Source organism: Solanum stenotomum, chromosome 2 (assembly GCF_019186545.1).
Source record: "Solanum stenotomum isolate F172 chromosome 2, ASM1918654v1, whole genome shotgun sequence".
NCBI lineage: Eukaryota > Viridiplantae > Streptophyta > Magnoliopsida > Solanales > Solanaceae > Solanum > Solanum stenotomum.
In genome coordinates, this window is record NC_064283.1 from 5,135,386 (window position 1) to 5,156,986 (window position 21,601).

At 32.0% G+C, this 21,601-nt stretch overlaps 2 protein-coding genes across 2 annotated transcripts; one reads left to right on the forward strand and one right to left on the reverse strand.

The window, feature by feature from the left end:
- Positions 1–392: 392 nt before the first annotated feature.
- On the reverse strand, positions 393–1,159 carry LOC125855611 (phytosulfokines 3-like). The gene is made up of 2 exons (XM_049535350.1): positions 993–1,159; positions 393–581 (listed from the first exon to the last, which is right to left on the reverse strand). Exons 1-2 carry the CDS (start codon positions 1,098–1,100, stop codon positions 444–446), a joined length of 246 nt encoding a protein of 81 aa, XP_049391307.1. The 5' UTR covers positions 1,101–1,159; the 3' UTR covers positions 393–443.
- A 9,426-nt stretch (positions 1,160–10,585) lies between these two features.
- LOC125855387 (uncharacterized) lies at positions 10,586–20,021 on the forward strand. The gene is made up of 12 exons (XM_049535107.1): positions 10,586–10,858; positions 12,433–12,619; positions 12,736–12,810; positions 14,675–14,781; positions 15,147–15,207; positions 15,440–15,499; positions 15,588–15,662; positions 16,884–17,030; positions 17,758–17,812; positions 18,520–18,639; positions 19,300–19,526; positions 19,648–20,021. Exons 1-12 carry the CDS (start codon positions 10,827–10,829, stop codon positions 19,669–19,671), a joined length of 1,170 nt encoding a protein of 389 aa, XP_049391064.1. The 5' UTR covers positions 10,586–10,826; the 3' UTR covers positions 19,672–20,021.
- Positions 20,022–21,601: the final 1,580 nt, after the last annotated feature.

Consider the following 21,601-nt stretch of genomic DNA (forward strand, 5'->3'; position numbering starts at 1 on the left):
TTATCAGGAATCTGGTCAAAGGCAACATTATTTAAAAGAATTAAGTTTTTTTTTAAAAAAAATAAATCATATGACTTATTGCCCTATAATTAGCAGAAATAATAACACTTTTGTTCTTCAAACGGGCTTATTTTCCCCTTTTTGTCTTTCAAATTGGCTGATTTTTTATATTTGTCCTTAGCAATTGAATTAGCAAAGCAGGCAGCCGTGAAATATAACTTGCGATATATTATTATATGAAAAAATAAACTAATATCTCACCAAAAAATAAAAGAAGAGAAATAAAATAAGGACACCAAATAACAGAGAAACTAGGCAGAAGTATTTTTGTTCTTTTTATTATTAGTACCAACTGCCGTTACAACCCCTTTCATAGTTAATTAATACTATACTAATTAAAAGGGGATTAAAAATTTAAAACACATAAAAAGTTCTTAATTAATTCATGGGTGATTGTTATTAATAGTTTGAGTATAAATATAATCAAGATGAGCAGCCAGTGTCCTCCTCTTCAAACACTCTTCTTCCTCCACTCCTTCACATTTTGCTTCTTTAATTTCAACTTTCCCTTCACTTGCAACCTGCACATAAAAATAATTAATCAACTTGGTGTGACTTGCAGAATCCCGCGAACCATCAAGTTTTAAAATACAAGTTACATTCAAAGTCATTAGATCGAGGGCACATCTGTTTCAACATTACACGTAACTTACCTTTAATTTCAAATTATTTGAAAACAATTATACAAATCGATGTATCGATTAAGCATATCATGTCCATATAGTAGGACTGAATGTATAAAAATTATTTATACATTCAATATACATAAATGAAATTTCATTCACATCCATATTCTTCTATATATATAAAGAGAGAGAGATGAAATTATCATTTTTACTTTTTAGACTAGTTTTACGATAGTTGTCAACATACGTATAAATACAACAACAACATATCCAGTTTCGAAAAGATAGAGTGCACACAGATCTTACCTGAATCTTGGGGTCGAGCACAGAAAAAGAATCAGGACGAACAGCAAATGTGAGAGTATTGAAGCAAAGAAGAAATGCCACAACAAAAATAGTGCACAATTTTGACATGTTTTCCTATTTTCCCAACAACAAATAAATTGAATTATTCTTATTTTTTGAATTATTTTAAAGATAATACAAGAGAATTTATAGGGGGAAAAGGGGGATCATTTACTATAAATATGGTCAAGATTTTATTGGATTTTGATAATTAAATTGTTGACGTGTTGATAAGGACAAATTGATAACTAATTACCATAAATTGGTTAGAAAGTAGAGGTAGTAACCAAATTCGTACATGCCACAAATGTGTAGCTAATTAATGAATTCTAAATTAAGAAAATATTTGGTGATCACATATGAGTATTCAATTTAATTCTTAATTAAGAATAACCATATCTTCTTTTTTTGGTCAAACTTTAATTACAAAGGAATTACTACTTGACCACAATTTTAGTAAATCAAGAATCTTGGTTTATTAATTGATAGATTTTTTCTCTAAATGAAAATGTAAGTTTTGTTTTTTATTTATTTGGTTTTATTTTCACCTAATTAAAAAGAAAAATCGAGAAAACTACACGTTTAGAATTTGAACTTGTGATATGCAATTTGAATTGCATCTCATAGTCCATGTCTATTTGAAGAAAAATATGATAAATTGGACTACTTTATCATGCGAAGAATTATGATTATTAGTTTAAATATGTGTTATGAGATAATTTTGTAGTTGCTTAAATTTTAATGGGAATGATTTAAAATATTCGATCTTGTGTTGCGACGCGTTTAAGACTATAAAAGGAGAGAAGTCGGGACAATTGCATTGATTCTTGCTAAATTAGAAGTGTCGTCTAGAAATTAAAGTGGTATCATTCAATATCTTTTCACATAAAATTTAAATATTGTGCAGAAAAATATGACAATCAAATTGTTATGACATGAAGATACAACTAGTATAAATGTACACCATGATATAACTTAGTTGTTGCTTAAATTTTAGCACGATTGATTAACATCGTTCAATCTATTGTGTTACAACACGTTTGAGTTTATAAAAGGAGAAAAGTTGGCACAGTTGCATTGATTTTTGTTGTAGCAATCAGAAGCGTCATCTAGAAAATGATATCATTCAATATTTTTTCACGATAAATTTAAATAACATGCAGAAAAATATGATAATTGACTTTTTATGACAGGAAGATACAATTAGTTTAAATGTATGTTTAGTCTATTTGCACGTCATGAAACTTAGTTGTTACATAAATTTTAGCGGGAATAATTTAAATTAAAACATTCAACTTGCGTTACGACACGTTTGAGTTTATAAAAGGAGAGAAGTCGACAGAATTACATTCTTGTTGTAGCATAGTAGAAGCGTCAGAAAGTGATATCATTCAATGTTTTTTGACGTAAATTTTAAAAATCATACAAAAAAAATATGATAATTAGACTTTTTCATGACATGAAGATACAATAGTTTAAATGTGTGTCATGAGATAACTTAGTTGTTGCATAAATATTAGTGAGAATGATTTAAAACATTCTAGCCTATTGTGTTGCAACACGTTTAAGCCTATAAAATAATGAAAAGAAGTCGACACAATTGCACTGGTTCTCGTTGTGGCAAATCATAAGTGTCATCTAATAAAAAATTGGTATCATTCAATATCGCTTTACGTAAAATGTTTAAACATCAGGAAGAAAAATATGATAATCAAACTTTTCTGTAACATGAAAAATTACAATTAGCTTAAACGTCACGAGACAACTTAGCCATTACTTAAATTTTAGTATGGATGATTTAAAACATTCAACTATTGTATGATAGCACATTTGTGCCTATAAAAGAAGAGAAATCGACACAATTGCATTGATTATTACTATAACAAATCAAAAGCATCACCTAAAAAGTAGTGTAATTCAATATCGTTCGTGGGTAAATATTGAACATATTGATACAAATTTTGTGAAAATTTGTACATGTATTAATAATATGTGAATAATATTCAAATTTGATGCAAGTTACCATATCTTAACATTCATTCTTATAAGTTACGGTTCAATGTTCAATTTCTTCTTTTCCTTATTGTGAATTTTAAGTCTCATTCTAATTTATGAATGTTTCTAGATGATCTTTTTATAGTACAAAAATAAGGTTGTTGAACACTTCACTCACTTCATGTGACATATGCATTACAAAATAATAAGTAAATAAGAGGTTTATAGTAGTACCAATCATCCCCCAACCTCTTCCCCTGCATTTATCATTACTAGTTTTTGCAACATGCATATTGTGTTCTTGGTTTTTGGTGTGTTATTCACTTTCTTTGTTTCAGATTTGACTTGGCATGAAATTTAAGATTTTTTTTTTTAAAAAATAAGTCATATGAGATGTTAGTTGTAAAGAGTTAGATTAAATACAAAAAAAAAAAAAAAGACGTTTTTTCTAAAACAGATTAAAAAGAAAAAAGTAAGACAAATAGATTAAAATGGAAAGAATTTTTATTTGGGTAAATTTTAGGAATCACATAGTTTTAAGATGAAATTATAATATATCCCTCTTTAGTTTGTAATTACATTAATCCCTTAAAAAAGTAACACAAACCGGATACATAATATGTAGCTCGGATACATTAAAGAGTATTACAGATACATTATAACATAAATCGGATACATAATATGTAGCTCGGATACATTAAAGAGTATTACAGATACATTATAACATAAACCGGATACATAATATGTAGNGGAAGTTGGTTGTAAAGAGTTAGATTAAATACAAAGAAAAAATGGCATTCTTTCTAAAATAGATTAAAAAGAAAAAAGTAAGACAAATAGATTAAAATGGAAAGAATTTTTATTTGGGTAAATTTTAGGAATCACATAGTTTTAAGATGAAATTACAATATATCCCTCTTTAGTTTGTAATTACATTAATCCCTTAAAAAAGTAACACAAACCGGATACATAATATGTAGCTCGGATACATTAAAGAGTATTACAGATACATTATAACATAAACCGGATACATAATATGTAGCTCGAATACATTAAAGAGTATTACGAATACATAATATGTAGCTCGGATACATAATATGTAGCTTGGATACATTAAAAACTAGCTCAAATACATTATAAAATAAATCATATACATAATATGTAGCTAGGATACATTAAATACTGGCACAGATATATTAATATGTAGCTCGGATATATTAAAGAAATAAGAGATTTTAGAGGTTTTTAAAAATAAAAGGGAATATTGAAAATAAGGGAAACATAAAACGTGTATTTCAGTAATTTTTCCTAAATAGTAACCTCAAAAGGGCAATTTGAGAAAATCAGCCCAGACCATTTTATAAGGCCCGATAAAAGTATATATGGAGTACAATTTTCTAGTCATATTCTATTTTGGATAATTTGCAAAAATATCCTTAAAGGTGAGTGAACTTGAATTGTTTACTCCACTATTGGACAAAATTTTAAGTGTACCAAGTTTTCACTTTTGATCGTAAAGGTTTGTCTACGAGATAACCCGAAATTAAAAATTAAAGATTATCTATTTTCAATTTTGTTGGATCCTATTCTCTGTCACCTTGGGTTTAAAATTGCTAATTGGCCCATTCTGTAAAGCATACCAAGAATGGATCAACAACAAATTTAGACTTTGAATCCATATAATCGGCTGAAGTGCACAAATAGCCACTTAATGTTGTTATTTAAAAAGGGAAAATGTACCAGTACCTCCCTAGACTATGACCGAAATCTCAGAGACACATCTTAACTAAACTAAAGTCCTATTACCCCCTCCCGAACCCATTCTTTTGTAATTTAGTTACACCTTTTTGACTTACGTGTATCCAAATATCTCCCACGTACCTCAACTGCATGGAGTCACGGAGTGTGCCACGTAAGCTAAAAGGTGTACAGAATTACAAAAAAAATAAGTTTGAGGGGGTAATAGGACCTTAGTTTAGTTAGGGTGTGTCTCTGAGATTTCGGTCATAGTCTAAGGGTGTACTTGTGCCTTATCCCTATTTAAAACTCAATTACTTTTTTAACAAGTAACTAAAATTAACCCACTACTTTTGTTATTTTTGTCTTGAATTCTATGAAACATAGTTATGTTCGATTTTTTGAAGTAGATTTAGGAAACTCATTGTCCTTATTGTAGGTCCGGGATAAACATTAGTACTAAACTTATTTATTTTATTTTTTCGAAAGTGTAAACAAATTTGTAAAGTATTAAGGAGCGAGTAAAGAGGGAAAATGAAATAGAACAGAGAGTATATAATTTGAATTTACAGTTGGAAAAGAGAGGAAAACATAAGAGATTCTATTGTTTGTTCTTTAAAGGACGGGACTCATCAACAAAAGAAAAAATATCCAATGTAGGCCAGGTTAGTGTCTAATTATTTTAAAGGCCAATGAGAGGGCTATTACTAATTACTATTATGAATTATAATTAATGATGAATGCATCTTTACACATTTGGGTTTCATAATTGCATTTGAACATGCCAATGCCTAGCTCTACTCTACTGTCCATATTCTCACAATTATTATTATTTTCATGTCTTTAGTATTTTATATTGTGAGAGGGGTGTGCCATATTTTATTAAACATATTTCTACTATTAAATTGTGATTTTGACTAAGCACAAAAACCAAAAGGATTTAACATATTGAACCATGTTTGATTTGACCAAGTACAAAAACAAAGATCAAGATAAGTATGTTTAATTCTTAATTAATTAAAATTTGCATTTTTCATCTCTTTTTTTAAGTATATTTAACATATTGTGTCATGACTAAATGACTATATCTATTAATTTGATATTCACATTTGATAGAGATTGAATTTGAGCATGAACGGTTGAGTTTTCACAAATTTTCAGGATGACGTTTCACCATTTAATTATTCATGAGTTATCTGACATTTTTATTGTTACTTCATCATTAAGAGGATAATATACTTTTAAAGATAGATCAATTATACCATACTTCTTATATAAATGGATCAACAACACATATTTAATTAATGAAGGTCAAATGCATGTTTGAGTCATGCATCACAAATTCATTTTGTGGTATTTTTTATATATAAATTATACAGAGACTACTTAATCCTTTTTGTCACTTATATTTATACAATTTTTAAAATAAAGATAAAGTCTAAATAGTAATCTAAAAAGGGAATTTTTTGTAAATCAACTCTTAATTTATATGTTGAACTATATATGACCCATATGTGCTAAAGTTAGTAAACATTTATCCCTTAATGTGTCTCACACCAAATACCAATATTCCTTTCTTTGTGTTTTCGTCAAAAAAATCAAAAGAGTAAAAAAAAAATACTCCCTCCGTTTAAAAAAAAATGATCTAATTTGGCTTGACACATAATTTAAAAAAATAAAGAAAACTTTTTAATCTTATGGTTCTAAATTACCGTTATTTCAAATGTATCAAAATGTTCTTTAATTTTGTGGCCTTAAATGTCACGAGAAAAGCTAAAATTAAAGTTTTCCAAAAAAGAAAAGGGTCATTTTTTTAAAAACGAACTAAAAAAAAAAGCAGGTCATTAATTTTTAAACGGATGGAGTAGCTAAAGATGAAAAAGGGCATGCGTAAATATTAAAATTGAAATGATGATTGATGAACATGTAACAACTAAAATGTTCCTTTTTAATTTTAAAAAAATCTTCAAAGGCAAAAACAAATTATAAAAAGCTACCTTTGTCACCCACTCTTTTCCTAATTCCTCCCTCACTCTCTCTACAACATTTTCTCTCTCTAAAATCATGGCAGCTACAACCACCACTAGTTGTGGCAGTTTTTTCAGTTTCCGGCCAAGTTCCGTCGAACCGAGAATTCGGTCTTCCGCAGCCAGTACTACGTCTGGCTGCGGAAAATTCGATGGAATGGCTATGTGGTTGATCAACGGTGTATCCGCAGCGTTTTTCGCGTCGTTACAACGTTGTTCATGTATCCGCATTGCTACTCATGAGGATGAAGGTGAAGATGCTAATGATTTGCCTTTGATGTATAATGATGGCAATTATGGAATTTCCAGCAGTAATTCTTCATGTAGCAGCAGAAGGCCAATATTGATGACTAAAGGAAAGAAAAATAATGAAGCATTTTATTAATTACCATACATTATAAAATTTGTTGTGTTTGGTAATTAATTAAGAAAAAAAGAGCAGCGGGGAAAAAGAATGTTGCTTGCTTTATATTATTACTTCTACTAGATATATATATGTTTGAATATGGAATATCAATTTCATGTTTTGTGAATATACTTGAAAGTTTTGAAATTGTTACTTTCTATTATAATTAAAAATTATGGTCCTTTTTGAGTTCCATGTTCTTTTTTTTTATCGAAATTGTGTATTTACGGTATAAACTTTTCACTCGGTGTTTGATATTTTTCATTTGAGCCGAAACCTATTTAGGGGAGATAAGCTTCTTAACAGATTTTTTAATATTCAAATCGATTCAAATCTAAGACCTCTGATTGAGGACAGAGAAATTCTATCTTGGAAAGTATAGTAATTGATCCTTGACAATCCTACACTTTGCTCATACAAGAGATTTTGCCAAGAATTTAGATTTGGTTATCCACTCTTTTGTTGTTTACTTACTCTTTTCCATCTTATTGAAAATGGAAGAAAAAATTAATCTTATTACATTAAAGAAAGAATCAGTCTCTTTCTTCCTTGAGATAAAAAGAGAAGCTAAGCGCATGATAAAGAAACAGTCAATAATCGAATATGATTTATTATACTCATAATTTTTGAAGGATAAGGATAAATTATGAGCATCTATATTAAAAATTTAAATATCAAACACATAATCGATATGATCTTTTAAAAAAAATATTATTGGAGTGAGATTGGAAAATGTACCCAATTGATATAGACAATTCAAAGAAACAGATATTTCAATTCATCTCTTTTTTAGTGTAGCTAGCCGTGATGTAAATATAAGATAGATATGTCAATAAAGAAATTAACAAACTAGCTATTATTGTATCGATTAAGTTCACGAGCTAGAGATATGCGGAATGACAGAAGTAACATATGCTAATTTTAGAAGCTGAATCTTGAATTACAAAGTCAAGAGTTAGCTGACAATTACACTATATATTTTTCAGACAACAAGCAATTAACAATTTTTTAATTGTTTCTCTATCTATTAAATTATGCATGGATTAATTAAATTAGTATCTATTGTCAAATCCATCTAATTTATAGTTTATTTATTCAAATTTCTTCCTCACGAGTCTGGTCTCAGCAAAATGGGTCCAAGATTTGGAATCATTTGAATCATTGATAGATCTATTAGACCACCACCACTAATGTATGTTCTTCGAATTTGGCTGGGTCTTTTTATTTTTTAGATTTTTTTTTTCAAGTTGATATTTTAAAATTCATATCCAATCAAATATAATGATCATATTAAATAAACTTTTAAAAGTATTTTATATGAGGAAGAGGTCAACAACACAAAAGGACAACAATAACAGATCATGCTTGTCGATATTTTTATTAACAATTTGTAACGAAAGTAAACACTTGTAAAATAAAGCAAAACTAAAGCTACTTTAATTATTCACCACATTTACTTTTCCAATTATTACATCATGTTGTCTTTTAGACTGGTAAATATTACTAGTTCATTTTTAATAACAGGTTTGTATTTAGATATTAAATATAAGATCATTTTTTATAAACAATGTATTAAAGGTGAAACTTTCCAATATGAATTTAAATTAGAAATAAATCTAAAACCCAACATGGGTGGGTTGTGGTGTATTGGTGAGAGTGTTTCACCCTTAACCAGAGGTCTCGGGTTCATGCCCTGAGTATGGAGAAAATCTTGTTGGAAGCGCCATCCCCAAATAGGTTCTGCAGTGCGCAATTCGAATTTAGTCGGAGCTCCAACGTGGGCTCCAGACACCGGATGAGAAACCAAAAAAAAAAATCTAAAAGAAAAAATGTTGGCTTTTAGACTATTACTAACGGCTAGCCCACTGGCCAGTTCTCCCTAGCTGCTAAGGGTATACATTTATTTTTTAAATTTAATTTTGTATTATATGATTTAGATTTTTTAGTTTTTGGTTTTGAAGGAATGTTACCCAATTCAAAAAGATTATTTATTTTATGGTACTGGGTTTTCATTTTGATTTTTCGATGTGTTATAAAAAATAATATAAATATTATATAGTCAAATACTATATTTGAACAACATGAATGATAATTATAAAAATAATAATGTTCAATCTTTTAAATATTTTTTCTAAATTCAATTTACATAGTTGAAACAATGAACCCTTGTTGTTAAGATAATAGTAATACAAATTTGATGAGATATTCAAACACCCTCGGTCACCTATAAAAGCATAATGCGACAAGTGAAACATGAATTAACTTACATAACGTGAAACTATAATCAAAACAAATTTTATTTTAATTGCTAATTAATTTCTTTACTGACCATATGTAACTAGAATATACTAGATATTTCGATTTTTTTTTTCATATTTTATTTTCGAAAATCAAACTAAACGAACTTTTTCTTTTTAAAAATCTTTTATTCATGAATGAGTTTAATTTTGCTCATACCCTTCATTAATTCACAAACAACCATTGGTCGAAAGTACTCCCTAGTCACCACTCACTAGTGCTAATGTATTACCTGTATTTTCGTTTTATACTTTATTGGAATCAATTGTTTATCGAAAAATAATTTCTAAGATTGCGTACATATCATTCTCTTCATATCTCAATTATAGAATCACACTGAATATATTATTGAAGTTGTTATTGCTAGTATATTAACAATGCTTCAACACTCAAAAGTTTGGATCTACAATTATATTTTTATTGCACATTTCAAATCTGGTTTTTATTTAGTGTGAGACCCACCTATTTTCTAGAAAAATCTTAAGATGTTCCTTCATCTTACTAGCTCAAAAATGTTGAAAAAGCCCACTGCTACTTGCTACCCATACCCAATACCTACTCCCACTTAGCTTGTTAAATCCAGTGGGCTTCATTCACTTAGGCCTACCCCATAAATGTCCGATTAAATGTGACTTTTACGTAAAAATAGGGGACAATTATTCATATGTATACCATTCGGTCATCTAATTTATCAAATATAACTGAACTACATATACACTCGATTATATATAGTGGGTATATATTAAATGTATCCATTATATTATAAGTATAATATATGTATCATATTTTATTAACTAAAAGTCTCGAATTCGAGCTTTGGATATGAAAAAATTAATGCTTTTCCCTAAAGCGAACCCTGCACAACGTGAATTTGAATTAGTCAGACTCCCATGCAAGTATCGAATACCGGATGGAAAAGCCAAAAAAATAATCAAAGTTTTAATAGATAAGGGTATCAATTGAATGAAGTCACAAAACGGGGGGCTTTTATTGACATATGAAATGTTTTTGGGAGGAAAGTTGAATTTAACGAGAAAAGAGGGTTAAAGCATATAGCTAAAAAAGAGTTGCTAATTTTTACCATCCAGCACGAGAAGTTTTACTCCCCCTTTGTAAATTTCAGAGAAGTTTTTTGGAAGCTTTTCTGAGATCAACAAACCAGGTGTCTCCCTCTTACTCAGCTACTGTGGCTACTTCCTTCGTCTTCTTCCATTGCTTCGTTCTCTCCGAAACGCATCGTAGTCTGAGAAACTTCATCAATTTGAGCGGCGGAGTCAGCGGAATCAAATCTGCGTTGTTGAAAGGAGAGTTTTCATAGAGAAGAAGAAGAAAATGCTAGGGGAGGGAGCCCAAACCCCTAGTCGGTGAGTCTAATTTGAGAATTATTAGCTCTACTTTTACTTTCCGTTTCTCTAATTAGGTTTCGAAGGATTGATAGTAATGAAGACATATAAGTAGCTAGAGATTGTGAATATTTTTGCGTTCATGTTATAGATTGAAGATTTTTTTTGTATTTAGGTTATTTAATTAACAAATAATGTACCTGCTAGTTGCTAAATTGTTTTGACTTGCATTGTGATCCTGAAGATGCTGAGTTTGGAGTTGAAATTTAAGTTAATACATGTTTGGATGATAAGGCATGCAAATTACAAGTAGCTGGAGATTTTTTTTTTGTGTGTGATTACGGTGTTTATTGAAGAGATATTGAACTTGCTAAATTTATTTGACTAGCATTACTATTCCGAGGACACTTGAGTTAGGAGTTGAAATTTGTGATCTTGATATCTGTATTTGGATTAGACAACGTGCAAGTAGCTAAGAGATTGATAATTTTTTGTGTGTATGCTATGTATTCAAGAAATAATGAACTTTCTGATTGTTCTGACTAACATTACAATTCAGCAGACTCTGATTTAGGAGTTGAAAAACATACAAGTAGCTTATAGATTGAGATTTTCTTGTGTTAATGTTATATATTGAAGAATAAGGAACTAGCTAACTTGATTTGACTGGCATTATGATTCCGAAGATGCTGAGTTAGGAGTTGAAATTTATGCTATTAAAATCTCTATTTGGATGTAAAACATACTAGTAGCTAGAGAGTGAGAAGTGAGAACTTTTTGTGTTATGTTATTATTGGAGAAATAATGAACTTGCTAAATTTATTTGACTAGCATTATGATTGGCACTGAGTTAGAGTTGAAATTTGTGCTTTTTGAAATCCCTATTTGGATTAGACAACATACAAGTAGCCCGAGACAAGTTTTTTGTGGTTATGTTAGTTATTAAAGACATTATGAACCTGCTAAATTGATTTGAGTCTTTGACTAGCATTACCAGTGGGAATCTGCTGTGTCAGGAATTAACTGTTAGGAGGTGAAGTTTGTCCTTATGTTTTTTCCTCTTTTTTCTTTTTGTCTCTTGGTGTTATCAAATGAAATCTTTTGTTGGATGTACAAGTAGCTAGAAGTGATAGGCTTTCACGTTTATGTTGTCAATTGAATGAAATTATAAATCTGCCAAGTGAATTTTGCAAGTATAGCGATTCCTAAGATACTGATAGTTGCTTATCAAATTTGATGTGAAGTAACAATTGTTCATTTTGGGCTTTTGGCACTTCCCTCTGAAATTGGGTAATTACATGATGAACTTCCGATAAGCATTTCATGTTTTCAAGTCAACATGGTTTGAACTTGCTTTGGAAAGGAACTGGTGGTTAGGCTTTTACTTCGGTTGATCGGCATTGAATGATTAATAAGAATATTCAAAATGGCTTTGTTTTGCCCCTCATCAGTGGTTTCTTTCTTTATTTTCTATTCTAGGTTTATGCGATACTTTATTATAAATCTCTTAAGAGTATGGTAGGGGAAGTGAAGAGTGTTATACTGTTCGCTTCTATTTGTGTTTGTTTGCCTTCTCAAATTTAAACTCCATGCAGATCCGAGTTGCTATGTATGGTGAAGAAGAATTCAAAGATGTTAGGGAAAACCATAGTGGAAGATGAAACATCAGATGTTGAAACGGATCCCCGTTTCTGGCATGGCGTTATGGATGTGTATTTCATTCGTGGAAGGGAGTCTAGGGGACGTCAGGAAGATGATCTTGTATTCTTTGTTAAAAAATTGGTACACATCTTCTCATTTTCTCCTTATTTTAGGGAACCATAAGTTGCAACCTGCTGAATCTGAATAACAGTTTACTGAAAGCGAATTAATACGAGTATATATATATTTTGGTGTAGCATTTGCAGAAGCATGGGTCAAATGAAGACGAATCTGCAAACGCTCCATACTTTGTACGCAGGTGGGCACCTAAGGTAAAAACAGCACAAGTTTTTCATTCAGATTTCTCTGACACACTTAAAGAAGTACTTTCTTTCATTTAAGGTGTTAATCATTTGAATGTATGATGTATGTTCACTAGAATGTTATGATCCATACAGGCCAATAAACTTGGAAATTTGTATGAATCATCAAGCTTAGTCTTTTTATTCTTTATATATGTAGACTGTCTTGTTTAGTTTAATTTGGATTTTAAGCAGATTTGCTGCTCAACGGTTAAGTGGAATCTCTTGTCCTTGTTTCACTGTACTTACTTTAAGGTCTATTTTAATGCCACACATGTCAGAGAAAAACTCGAGGTGATTCAAGATTCTAGATTAAGCCTGAAATAAGACCCGAATCCAAGTAAATGGGACTGGAAAATTACATCTAGGTTTTGGAAAGGGGTAGATGTTGGACACGCTACATCTTAAATTAACTGTTGCCAAATGCTACCTTGGGGAATGATGGTGAGATGTTCTTATTTATCCGTCATGCATGATAAGATGAATTGTCATCTCTCAAAAGAGGCAATACAGGAGTAGTCCTAAATAAAGGCTGGTGGTTCATCAATGTGCAACTAGTAGATAGAAATACTAGAATTTTGTAAGTTCATCGTGAAGCTGTAGCCTAATTTGCTGGTTAATACTTATTAGTCAAGAAAGTGTGTCTATAACTCATTCCAAGAGCTCATTCAGTTTTCCTGATGATTTGACTGTTTTGGTTCATCACTCTACTTGGACAATAAGATAGTTGGGGATATGGATTTTCAAGATTGTATACTAGTTATGTATTTTGATGCGTGCCAGTTACCATTGATGTTGCAGTATGCTACGAGGAATTTCTACCTTTTTGTGTTATAAGATCACACAGCACTAAAAGAACTTGACATTCTTCATCCTGCTGGGTGTTGTACTGTTTCCTTTTGCATTCATTGTGAAGTACTGTCTCACTCTCGTTTTTAAGTCTATTCCTACAAACACTGCGCCAAATAGAAAATATGTTTTAGGAATGTTATGGGTTCTCAAGTTCTGTAAATTTATGGCGTAACAGTTTCTACTTACATGATAGAATTATCTTATTAACTGGTTAAGTACTCCAAAGAGCCAAATTCATACTGAAAAGTTAGGATACTGTGATCGGAAAAGATTTATCTAGATTCCATGGTCACTTGTCTTCTTTGGAATCTTCAAATTTTATATATTCATGGGCATCCTGAGTCTAGATTGATATCATCTTAGAGGACATATACTTCACTCCAACATTGATGATACATTTTGATGTGAACAAATTTATTTGACAATTGCTATATAGATTATGCAATTGATAGAGATGATTGTTTCTCTAGCTTTTGCTTCAATAACCTAGTAGTTAAGTTTGAAGAGAATGAATTCAGATTTGGTTTCTATATTTGATTGTGGTCACATTAAAGGTAAGATTGATCAATAACAATTGAAGTTGTTTGGTTGGTGGTTAGAGTTATGCAGGTCAACCTATATTAGTAATGTAGGGAATAGTTATGAGGAAATTTATGTATTGTTTTATGCAGGGATTAGTTATTTATGTATTAGTTAGCTCACCTTCTATCCTGCATAAAATGATACATAGATTCCTTCATAGCTTATACATGTATTAGTTTTGTGGGTTTCTAATTGCAAACCAAATACCGTATTAATAACTCACTTCCTAACCAACTACCAAAACATGGTATGTATTTATGCTTGATTTCATACTTGCGTAACTCAACTCCAAACTAGCTACCAAACGACCCTTAGTTATTTATCTTCATCAGAATATACTAGATGATATTAGATGTTTTCAAAGGTGACAAATTTCTATTGTTCATTGTCTTCATGTCAGTTGGATGACTTAATTGGTGCAAGTGCATCAGATGTTGATTGGAGGCGCTCCTTTTACTTGAACTTAATTGCTCAAACTTCTTTTAGTGTGACGGTTGCAATTTGCAGGTACTATTCCTTATTTTTCTTTGTTCCATGATGTAGTGTCTTAATGTTCTATTTCACATGGTTGTGATGTCTCTTTGACTGTAGGCACTGTTTTATCAGAAAAATAAAGGTTGTATGACTTTTGAGTTTTTCATGAACTTTGGTTAATAAGCGAATACTCAGGAAAACACCTATAAAATTTTTGAGTATCTTCTCAAGATATTTCTGTTTAATTGTTTTTGGTTCAAAGAGGAACTTCTGCTGTAACTTTTGCCAGGATATTCATTGTCATTGTATCATATGTTTATGCATCAGCTAAAGCATAACAACTTTTAGTATCCTCTTTACTGGTTTTCCTTTTTTTTTTTTTTTTGGTTTTGTGCTAGTCAACAGGTCCTTCAGAATTACCAGACTGGAAAAGACCGGCCACTATCTCCTATATACAAGGCAAGTAGGCAGATCAGAAACTTCCTATTAGTGTTCATACTACTCTGATTCACTTTACTATTCAAGTTGTTATTAAATAAAACCTGCTACCCTTTTTTATTACTGTAGAAAGCCTAGTAGATCTTTGTGACATGTTTGGCTCCTTGCCTCTCTCTAGTTTAGTTTCATTCCTTAAAGGTTTTCATTAGTGAACAGCAAATATGGTTGTTCTTTTATTTCTATACTTTTTCAGGTTGTCAAAACTGTCTATGCATCTCCAAGTCGTATCAATTTTCACTTGGACTCAAGAAAGGTAAGTGTGTCTAATATCTGGAGATCCATATGACTCCTTTTATGCTTGATATAAGTGTCTTCTAATGACATTATAAATATATATTCAGGAAGTAGAAACAACCTCTGCCTACCCAGAGATATGTTTTGCAGTTGATGACTTCGATTCCACTTTTGATGCAGTGGTAATATATCAACTCCCAGACCACTTTTGTTAAGTTGCTATGTGGCTTAATATATGAAAGGCATAATGTACTGGAAACCTTTCCATACTTGACTTTTATATGCTTTACTTGAGTCGAGGGTCTTATCGGAAACAACCACTCTAGTCTTACCTTCCCAAGGCAAGGATAAGGCTGCATACACACCACCCTCCCCAGGCCCCACTTGTTGGATTACAATGGGTATGTTGTTGTAATAGATTATCAGATCAGTTAATCACCCTGGATTTTTCATGTTTGCTGAATCGAAACTTATTCTTGCCCCCTTCCCTTATGTTGTTGAGAGGCATTCTATTCTGCACGTCAAATACTAACCTTTTATTTGCATTAGATCTGTAAGAAAATAGTTACCTCTTGAAGGATCACGGGTGGTCTACCATTTTGCATGTAATCTAGATGTTGATCACTCTTGGTTTTCTTTCACATTTGATCTGTAAGAAAACAATTACATCTTGATGGATTGTGGTAGTCTACCATTTTTCATGCAAAATCCGTGTAAGATAGGCATTTTGGACATGTAGATAGTTTCAGACTGTAAATACCTTCCTTTGATAATACAAGCATTCTGTATCTCTAGTTTGAAAATGTTTGACATTGCAAAATTCTAGAAGCTTTTATTACATCTCTCAATTTTTGCCTCATGCTCATACGAGTCCTGCAAATCATTTTTGGCTACCTTATCATTGCCACCTTGAATTGTAAAATCGTTTGTGAAAATCTCTGATTTGTATTTATTAGTAAAAAATCAAGGTGTATGAACCCCTATTCTCTAAGGCTTGAATTGTCAATAGGTTGGATAATCCTTCTGTTAGTGACTTAGTGTACCTTGATATGGAATAGAATTTGATGGCCTATACCAGTTTAATCCAATGCGAAGTTGCCATGAATGACACCCTGAAAGAGCAGTAGAATAGATGACATTGGGCTATTAATTCTTGTGTTTCCCAACTGATCTCTGGGAAAAAACAGATGTTGCTTAAAGTTTTTCTGAGGTTGATTTCCCCCATTAAATTAGGAGAGGACATGAAATCCGAGGAAGCATTCCACGAAAGGGCACAAGTGTGATAATCAGCATTGATCGCTTAAATTAACACTCACATGAAAATAAATTAGAGCAAACTTCTTCATTCACTTTTGATATGACTAGTCATTACTGTAGAAGCACTGCAAATTATGTTTCTTCAGGTCTTGACAGATGTTGATCACTGCTATTGTGTACTTTTAAATGCACATGATGGAGCTGCATTTCCAAGGGAGAGAATACGACAAGACTGCAGTCCTGCTGATACATCAAGTAGTGATACAAGTTCTGGAAAAGCACCAACGTCAAAGGTTTGAGAAACTGATTTTCTCTATTAGTGAATAGTATTTATAATTCGTGCTTTACTTTGGTGCTTTTAGTTTGTAATGACATGACGTAAAAGTGAATAAAGCACTGAATAGTGAATTCTACTTTGTTATTTGTTGAAGAAATGGAAGGTTATGGAATATTGGATTTAGTATGAATGACACACATTTCTACTGATCATGCAAAAAGTGTTCATCTATTTACCTGCCTCCTAAAGGGAAATTTAAGGGAAGACAAGCAGCCCAGGAATGTGTTTTTTCTAGACGAGATACAAGAAAACACCATCTCTGGGTTTCTTTCTCTTTGGTTCTTTTAAAACTACTTTGCATTTTCTTGATGCCATTAATAAAGCCAGTCATTTCATCAGAAAACAAACATTATCTGTGGGCTGCTTGGTTCCCTAAAACTTTCTTTTAAGGATGACGTATTTGGTCATCTGACCTAATTTGACATCTTAACAACCACACTCTCTACAGTAATTTTTTATTTCACTTGCACAGCTAAAATTAAGCACTTATATTTTACTTTATCAAATGTTTGATAGAGTTTTGTGATTATTTTTTCTCTTGCTTACAAGCTTCTGACAATGTATTTTGAAGTCCTCATATGTTGGATATTGTGTTTATTATGTATTTGGCGTATACTTGCAGTTCTCATGAAAATTTAGTTGTGAAGTTGTTGGTGTACTGACAGCTTTTAATATGATTCCAGATTACTCTTTTCTCAGGCTTCGTTAGCTATCAAATGGTCCGAGATGCATATGATGGTAAATCTGCTGTTTCGACATGTGAATTGTTTGTTGTGTCTTTTTGTCACGCTACCAAATCAATTTTAAACGGAAACTGGTGAACCATCTAGATTTTTCCACTTTGCATGCCCTATGCACTTGTTTGTAGTCCAAACTGTCCTGTTTAGCAACTAAGATGAGGTGTTAGTGCTGTAAAACTGATTGGGAACTATTGGAAATGTGAGGATTGTATATCATGATATGACTGTACGAACTTAGATCCTCTCTTTGCCATAAAATATGGTACTAGTTGAAAAGTTATTTAATGGATAAAATATCACATCGATAATTTGATCTCATTTGTAAATGTTTTTCAACCTCTTGAAACTTTTAAAAGTTGGATAGAATAATATAATTGGTGGAATGGATACCCTTTCTGTAATATATTGCATTATCTTAGTGGTTGTCTTCTTATAATAAAGTTGTTTGCTTATTTATCCAAATAAAATAAATATTAAACGGTGTCAAAATAGTAAGTCTCACATGAATTAGGAATGAGGGAGTATCATTTAAGGAATTGATGTTGCAACTACAGCTCTGCATTGCTGGAGCTTTAAGTCAAAACAGTTGATATAGTAAATCATCAAATTTCAATTGCAGGGAGATTTCCTAGTCCTGTTTTTCTGGCAGTTTCAAGAGGAAAATGAATTCTGGTAATCTAATGTCAACTCCTTTTATGTTCACAGCTGGAAGGTCTGGTTTTGGGAGCCTTCTCTCACTTCATTCTGTCGGGAAAACTGACAGGATTTACATGAAAGGCCCCGGAGGACGTGGGGAAGTTGAAGTAGCTGTGTCTGGTGTTGTAGGTAAACTGAAAAATAGTTACTGCTTCATCATGTTGTATCACAAAATTTGATCTCTCTTCGTGAGGCTGTGTTATTTGATTTCTTGTCATAAAGTTGGTGATTGGTCAATTACTTAAAGAGCAACTTATTATAGCTTCTCAATTTCGCTCAGTTGATTTAGAAACTCAAACGCGCCAATAACTTGTGCAGGGAATTCATCTAGATTTATTGGGATAAATATTTCTGAAAATCTTGAAGAAACCTGAATCTTGTGATAGCAACTTTTGTGCATTGTAGTGGGTCATTCCACTTATGCTGTCTTCTGTGTGAGCTAGAAGATATCATTTGATACGAGTATGCATGGTAACTGTTCACTTCGGCTGCAACCAAATGCATTAACAATAACAACATACCTAGTGTGGTCCCACAAGTAGGGTCTGGGGAGGGTGGGGGTGTATGCAGACCTTGGCCCATCTTTCTGGGCTAGAGAGGCTGTTTCCGATGGATCCTCAGCTAAAAAAAAAAAATCAATTTTCATATGCAATCAAATGCTTTATTTAGTTTAATATTTTTTCTTCCAGCCCTTTGAAATGGTACTGCATGATGGTCTCCCTTATATAGATTGATCTATTTAGATCTTCTGCAAATTAAATATTCGATGCTTTTACTTCTGTGTATCAGATCAAAGCAAGCAGGACTTGAGCCAAAATTCTGTAGATCACGACTCTAAAAAGGGATTAAGCTTCAGTGCAGTTGTGCGACGAGCTGCATCAGTTGCATCAGAGGCAGCAAAGCATGCATACGCTGCTGCTTCTGCTACCCGAGATGAAGGAATGATCCCCCTAAAGTGCTGCTTGATGTCTATATCATTACCTTGGGAACATATTGCTCATGATCTTTTGTTCAAGGTGAGAGCTATTTCAATTAGCACAATGTTCCTTCATTCAGATCAATCTGTTTGGTTATTTTTTTCACTGGAGCTCCTTTCATGAGTAGACCTCTGAATGAAGTTTCTTGTTTCCATTTCAGGGAAGTCCTCCCGTTAATCTGTAAGAATTTCGTGGGTTTCAGAATAGGACTTGTTTTTTACTCCAGAGATGGAGAAGACTAAGAGCATCACTGAAAGGTGAGATGGCTGCTCCATTATGAAACAGAGAAAATGGTGATAATATGTATACAAGTTTCCACCAATCCCGATCCCCGCACAAGATTTAATTTTCTTCCCATGCACATCAAGTTAGTATCAGGGGCGGAGGTAGAAGTCCAGATATTAGTTTGGATGAACCCAATAGCTTTTGCTCAAACTGTGTATTTGTGTTAAGAAATTCATTAAATATGTAAACATTAAATTTTAGAACTCAGTTATATTAGCACTTGAAATAGTTGTTTTATAATTCAGAAACAAACCCATAAAGTTGAAATTCTGGCCTAGTTCGTGTTGAATTGGCATGTTAGTTCTAAAACTGGAACCTGAATCTATATTTGGGAATTGGGAGGCACAAAAATTCGAAACAATGGAAGATTGGATTGGCTATTAATGTACAAAGATCACTTATTGACAGTTGAGAGCCTGTATGTTTGGGTTGATATAAGATTGGAAAGCTTTGTGATTTCTTTAGATGATAGTAAAGATTCCTTTGCCATTGTAAACAAACATTTTCAACGCGTATTTTTTCATCTTTATCTTTTTGCTTATTCAAATATAGTAGTTTATGTCAATTTGCTTTCTTTCTTCTTTAGAAATTCCTTTTTCTGGTAAATCAAATTGTCAATCTACACCATCAAATTCTACATAGCTTAGCTACAAAGTAGATGATTCAGACTCGAGTTGTAAAACACTTGTTCCACCAAGACTTTACACCATTTGAAGATGTGCACACCTCGATTATTTCACCAGGTACTTGCTAACTTATTGCACCTGGTCACAAACTCGGCCTGGTTCACTTCTTTTTTAACACTACTACTCTGCTCCTTATTTTAAACGTTCATCATAACTTTATGATTATTTCTTGCTAGAGAAGAATTGACATTTCAACTTTAAACTAGGCATTTTATTGTGTAGGTACTGTCGAGTTGTCTCCCTTGATAAGAATCTCCAAGTTGGGCCAAGATAATGCACAAGTAAATGGTAGCTCTTTCTTTATGACTTTACCGTACTTAATCACATGGAACCTACTAGCTAGCTTTGAAACCATTGGGGAAGAAAGAAAGAAAGTATAATGAGGGCGCCAACATGAGTTGTGGTACGGTGGTGGAATTACTTCATCTTTAATCAGAGTTTTCGAGTTCGAGCTCTGGCATGGAGAAAAATTAGTTGGGAGCGCCACTAGTGCGCGATCCGGATTTAATCTGGGCTCTAATGCGGACTTCGGAAACAAAAAAAAAAGGTATAATGGGGGCAAGTGCCAGTGTTAACTTTATTTACAAAATGAAAGACGATAACAAAGCCAGAGACTGCATGTTAGTCTCCACTATACTCATCATGGGCTGGTGTTATTTTTATTTTTTTTATAACATGGACAAAACAGGAAATAACTGCTAACAAAGAAAACTACCTCAACTTCCACAACTAGAAAAACTGACTTTGGGAATGGGAATATTCTTTAATTTATTAGTAATTTAAATTTAAACTTAATTAATCATTTGTTAACTTAGTGCTAATGCAATCTAACATACAAAGACAAACTTTGCTTTTGTCGACAACATTATAAAACTCATTTTTTGATTAAGGAAACAACATGATCATACATTTTTATGTTTTGAGCAGCTTTATCATTTTGCAATTACATAGCCACAAACAGAACATGTTCTCCACAAGATGGGTAATCAACAATTAGTATATGTTAAAAAGTAATGACGAAAGAATGTAGACAAATCCGATTTGAGTATTCATCAATGGGGAGAATCTTTTTTTTAAAAAAAAATAAAAAAATAACTTAGGGGTGATGTCCGGATCAGTTTACACACGTCTGAACTAATTCAT